At 39.7% G+C, this 5,499-nt stretch overlaps 1 protein-coding gene across 1 annotated transcript in view; it reads left to right on the forward strand.

The window, feature by feature from the left end:
- Positions 1–5,499, forward strand: part of LOC106870271 (ATP-dependent DNA/RNA helicase DHX36) — a 19,861-nt gene that overhangs the window by 6,785 nt on the left and 7,577 nt on the right. Inside the window, exons 10-16 of the mRNA XM_052976659.1 lie at positions 184–258; positions 736–902; positions 1,687–1,768; positions 2,403–2,522; positions 3,211–3,313; positions 4,234–4,325; positions 5,425–5,476. Coding sequence (XP_052832619.1) covers positions 184–258; positions 736–902; positions 1,687–1,768; positions 2,403–2,522; positions 3,211–3,313; positions 4,234–4,325; positions 5,425–5,476 — 691 coding nt within the window. The remainder of the gene's footprint in view (positions 1–183; positions 259–735; positions 903–1,686; positions 1,769–2,402; positions 2,523–3,210; positions 3,314–4,233; positions 4,326–5,424; positions 5,477–5,499) is intronic.

The following is a 5,499-nucleotide window of genomic DNA, read 5'->3' on the forward strand; positions in this document are numbered from 1 at the left end:
TATCTTTCTTAGTCTGCTTATCTCTCCCTCCTTCTCCCTTTCTTTTGATAGCTTTCTCTCTCTCTCTCTCTCTCTCTTTCTTTCTTTCTCTCTGTTTCTTTCTTTCTCTGGTTGACATCTGAAAACAGATGATGAGGATGATATATTTATTCCTTTCTTTTCTCTTCCCCTCACCCCTCACAGGGAGCTTCCACGAGAAAGAGGATCCATACTGTTCTGTACGACTGGTATTGTTCTGAAATGGCTGGAATCTGATCCGTAAGTTGACTACACACTTGCATTCTACCATCACCACCACCACCACAAACACTACAACCACCACCACTATCACTGCTACATTATCACCACGACTACCTCCACTGCTACTACTAACTAACAATGCCGCCACCCCCAAAATGTAAGATGAGATGGTCGTGCTTGGAATGCCTCAGTTCATAACAAAAATAAAGAAAATCTACTGCAACTCAAGCTAATGAGAAATCTCTGTGTGTCCACTCGACCTGCTAGAAATAGTTGCCAAATCTCCCTCAAATCAAATAAGTGTTATGTTAAGAAAGAGAGAACACATTGGATAATGTAGATTTACATACACACCAACTATAGTAAAACAAATGGGATGGTCATAGCAGGAACGTTTAGGGCTGACCTCGGGTTAAACAACAACCACAACATTAACAACAACCACTTCAGAAGTTCTCCGTTGACCCTTGTGTTGGTGTTTTTCTCTGTTTCCAGATCATTACTCCGTGCCTCACACATCATCCTCGACGAGATCCACGAGCGGGACCTTCTGTCTGACTTCCTCATGGTCATCATCAAAGACCTCTTGGTCACTCGGCCGGACATCAAAGTGATTTTGATGAGTGCAACCCTCAACGCTGAAATGTTCTCCATCTACTTTGGTAAGTTGCCCAACAGAAACCTACCTTAATATTGTGTTGTTGTATCTCAGGCAACGTAGTTACGGCCTAGTACAGACCACAACTATGTTGCCTGAGATATGTCTTGTTTCAATTTGTGGCACAAAGCAAAGCAGGCCTTGCCGTCCACTCAAGAAAACATTTGAGTACTTAAATGATACTCAAGCAAACTGAGCCCTCAACTTGTTCCTTTGCCAAAAAGGTTTGCAAGGCACCAGCAGGCCTCAAGAGACACATTTGTGTCTATAGAACATGATTAATGCTTTATTTTACTAAGCCCTCATTTGTTGTTCACAACAAGAGAATTCATATATATATCTATATACATACAATGGGCTTCTTTCAGTTTCCGTCTACCAAATCCACTCACAAAGCTTTGGTTGGCTTGAGGCTATAGTGGAAGACACTTGCCCCAAGATGTCACACAGTGGGACTGAACATGGAACCACGTATTTAGGAAGCAAGCTTCTTACCACACAGCCACTATTGCCTCTCCTAAAAAAATGTATCAAACCTAGAATGTTCCTTGTATTTTTCCATGCAGAAAACGACTGAGTTAGGGTTTTTTGTTTCTTTGGTCTGTTTTTTTCTAGAAAGTCATTGTCGTCTGTGAGGTTGTGAAATTCTAAAGACCAAATTAATTCCTTTGGATTTTCTTTTATTTGTTTTTTCGTTGTTGTTGAATTTTATTTTGTTTCTTTTTTTGTTATTCCAATATTTTTTTTTAATTTTCACTAAATGTTTTGTTTTAATTATTTCTCTGCAGGTGGTGCCCCCATGATCAACATTCCTGGATTTACTTACCCAGTCAAAGAATACTATTTGGAAGACGTCTTAGAAATAACAAAGTAAAATCCTGTTCTTAGACAATTTCTGTGTGTGTGTGTGTGTGTGTGTTTGAGTTCAGTCCCACTGCTTGGTACTTTTGGCAAATGTCTTAGAACTATAGCCCCAGACCAGCCAAAGGCTTGTGAGTGGATTTGGTAAATGGAAACTGAAAGAAGCCCATTGTGAGTGTGTGTATTCATATTTGAACTTCTCTGATTTGTCAGTGAAGTGCAGACAGCAAACACTCTTGCATACATGCATACATACATGTATAAATACACACACACACATGGCTATGGTAAAACGTCTACTTGCTAACCACATAGTTCCAAGTGGTTGAGGCTGTAGTAGAAGACACTTGCCCAAGGTGCCACACAGTGGGACCAAACTCGGAGCCGTGTGGTTGGGAAGCAAGCTTGTTACCACATGGCTACACGAGTGTCCCAAATTTTCATTGCTTGAAACTGTTCACTGACAAAAAGTGGGGTCAGTGAAAAATGTTTTAAGGGAAGTTGACATTTTTGTGTCTTTCTGAAGGGCTACCTCTGGTCTTCCGCACTGCAATCACTTTAAGTTTTAATACATGATCTCTGTAAAGTAACCAGATGCTTTTCTGAATAGTTCTAACTGAAATTTTCCTTCTGCCTACCATAGTTATCAGCCACCTGAAGCCAAGCGTCCGAAATGGGGCATGAGAGGAATGGCTAATGCCAGGAAGGAAGAAATGGAAAGACAGCAAATGAAGGATTGGATTCGTGAGACATTACAAGGAAGGTATGGATTCACATCACCACATCTCGTTTAACCCTTTAGCATGTAACCCGGCCACATCTGGCCCAAATATTCTACCCATTTTATATTCAAACTGACCAGATCTGACCTCTCACACCTCCCTTATAATGTCATTGTACAAATAAACAATCACATCATTGAAATCTCAAAGCTATAAAATAATGCAGGATTAATTCAAGACAATGTAAGTAAATGAGCATTACTTTTGATTAGAATCTGAATGCTAAAGGTTTAATTAAATCTCTGAGACGAGTTAACAAGATTATATTTTTCCATAGACTAATTAATTAACCTCTTCTTTAGCAATAAAACATTGTTTTAATTATTTTAAATCTAATTAAATTTTTAGATATATGAGATGAGTCATTTACAAGATTATATTTTCCCACAAACTAATTAACCTGTTCTTTAGCAATAAAACATTGTTTTAATTATTTTATATCAACACTACATACCAATCGGTTTCAACTCTGATCATCATCAGTCAGATGTCTACATAAATTACAAGCTTTATTAGTGTTCGTCTCCTCAGTTATGAAAGATCTTTGAGGAACATTTGCTGTGCCCCCTACACTTTTCATTCCAGTCACTTCAAGAACATTCACTGCAGCTCTTCACACCAGCCCCTTCACCACCACTGTGGCCCCTACATCTACCATTTCTATTCCAGCTACAGCCCTGCCACCTGTCACTCCCTTGCTTCTATGGACCATAAATTCATTGATATCGAACTCGTTGTTGAACTTATCAAGCATATTTGCTACAAGAAAGAGGTGAGTGTGTAAATATAATGGAAATATCGATTTCAAATTTTGGCACAAAGCCAGCAATTTTAGGGGAGGTTGGGGTTAAGTTGATTACACTAACCCCAGTGTTCAACTGGTACTTATTTTATCAACCCCAAAAGGATGAAAGGCAAAGTTGACCACAGCAGAAATTGAACTCAGAATGTAAAGACAGACGAAATGCTGCTAAGCATTTTGTCCTGCATGCTGACAATTCTGCAAGTTCTCTGCCTTTAACATTATGTAAATATTAATACAAACTCGTTACCAGTTTGAATATGCTTGAGGCATTTTCAAATCCATAAGAAAGCCACCTCAAGCATTTGAACTTGTAACAGTGATGTGTATAAATTAGCAATGTCACCCCAGAATGTGAGTATATTTGACCCCACCCACTTCTAAAAGGAACTTTTAAGGGATGATACGAACCTCTGGATGAAACAAATAAGAGATAATTCTCCTCCTGGTTAAGAAGCTAGTCCTTCATTGCACCTGTCAAAGCTAATGAAAGACAGATCCCTTAAGCAACATCATGAAATACATCTCACTTGAAGTATTTCTGACAAATATGTAATCTCCAACCCATTCCAGCAAGGAACCTGGACGTTAAACCTTTTTTTTTTCTCCATATTTCTGTTGAAATACACTTTGTTTCAATTAATTTAAAAAATAACGAAGAATTTAATAAAATAACTTTATCATTATTAAGCTGGTATTTGGAACATAAATCAGCTTGATATTTTCATGGAAGTTTTTAATTTAGATCAGTTTAAAACATGGGACCCAATATTTACCTGGTATTACTTATAGCTTTATCTTCTTCAAGTTCCACCATTAAAAAAAAAAAAACAATCACTTTACATTGGGTATTTCAGTTTAATACTTTGAAGATGTTATTTGATTTCCAGGATGGTGCCATTCTTGTATTCCTTACTGGTTGGGAAGAAATCCGAAAAACCAATGACCTCCTCAACAAAGATCCCACATTCAACAGCCGTATGTTTTGTTGGCCATTTTGATCTGTTTTGTTCTGTCCTTGTAATGTTGCTGTTATGTGTTTGTGGAGATGCCTGAAGGTTAGAAAACCGGGGTTGGCAGGTAGGGGAATAGTTTTTAAATTGCTTGACCAGTGGAGCAAGGGCAGAACTGATGAGCCCATTTTTTTTTCCAGGGCCTCCGTGAGTGGTAGGAAAGAGAGTGACTCTCAGATGGAAGCCCTGGGTTATGGGTACAAGAGAGAGAGAGTGATCCTTAGATGAGAACCCTGATTTACTGGTGGGAGATAGAGGGACCTTTAAATGGGAGCCCTGATGTTCTGGTAGGGGAGAGAGAGAGTGACCATTAGATGAGAACCCTGGTTTAATGGTGAGAGAGAAAGAGTGAGCCTTAGATGGAAGCCCTTGTTTGAATGTTTGCAACACAATGGACTCTAAAATAAAAGTACCCAAGGACCAGGAGTCATACCAAGTCTTCCGCTCCAAAACAGGAACGGAGTCCCTCTCATTGACTCCCACATGGTTTCTGTCCCCAGATTTCATGACTCAAGGCTCAAGATAGAAGACACCTGCCTAAGCTGCTGTGCTGTGGGATTGAACCTGCAACAACATAGTTACAAGGCAAACTTCTTAACCACGTGGTCATGTTTATGACTTTGGTGACACATGGAGGTGAATGGTGGAGGTGGGTGGTAGCAATGACATGTGGAGAGGAACAGTGGCGATTAATGTGGTGATGACATATGGAGATTAATTTGACCATGACATGTGGGAGTTTATGTGAGATTTGACAGCTATTTCTATCAGCTGAGGCAACCACATTGGGATACTTATTTCCTTATTGCCCACAAGGGGCTAAACATAGAGGAGACAAACAAGGACAGACAAAGGGATTAAATCGATTACATCGACCCCAGTGCACAACTGGTACTTAATTTATCAACCCCGAAGGATGAAAGGCAAAGTTGACCTCGGCAGAATTTGAACTCAGAACGTAGCGGCAGACGAAATACCGCTAAGTATTTCGCCCGGCATGCTAACGTTTCTGCCAGCTCGACGCCTTGCGATTCTACCATGGGATTCTAACCATTGTTTGGTGTTTAGTTGCTACCAACACCATCAAGAACAGCAACAGCAACAACTAGAACTTCCTTCAGTAGAGCGAGGGAAACGAAGAGA

The sequence above is a fragment of the Octopus bimaculoides genome, chromosome 25 (assembly GCF_001194135.2).
Source record: "Octopus bimaculoides isolate UCB-OBI-ISO-001 chromosome 25, ASM119413v2, whole genome shotgun sequence".
Lineage (NCBI taxonomy): Eukaryota > Metazoa > Mollusca > Cephalopoda > Octopoda > Octopodidae > Octopus > Octopus bimaculoides.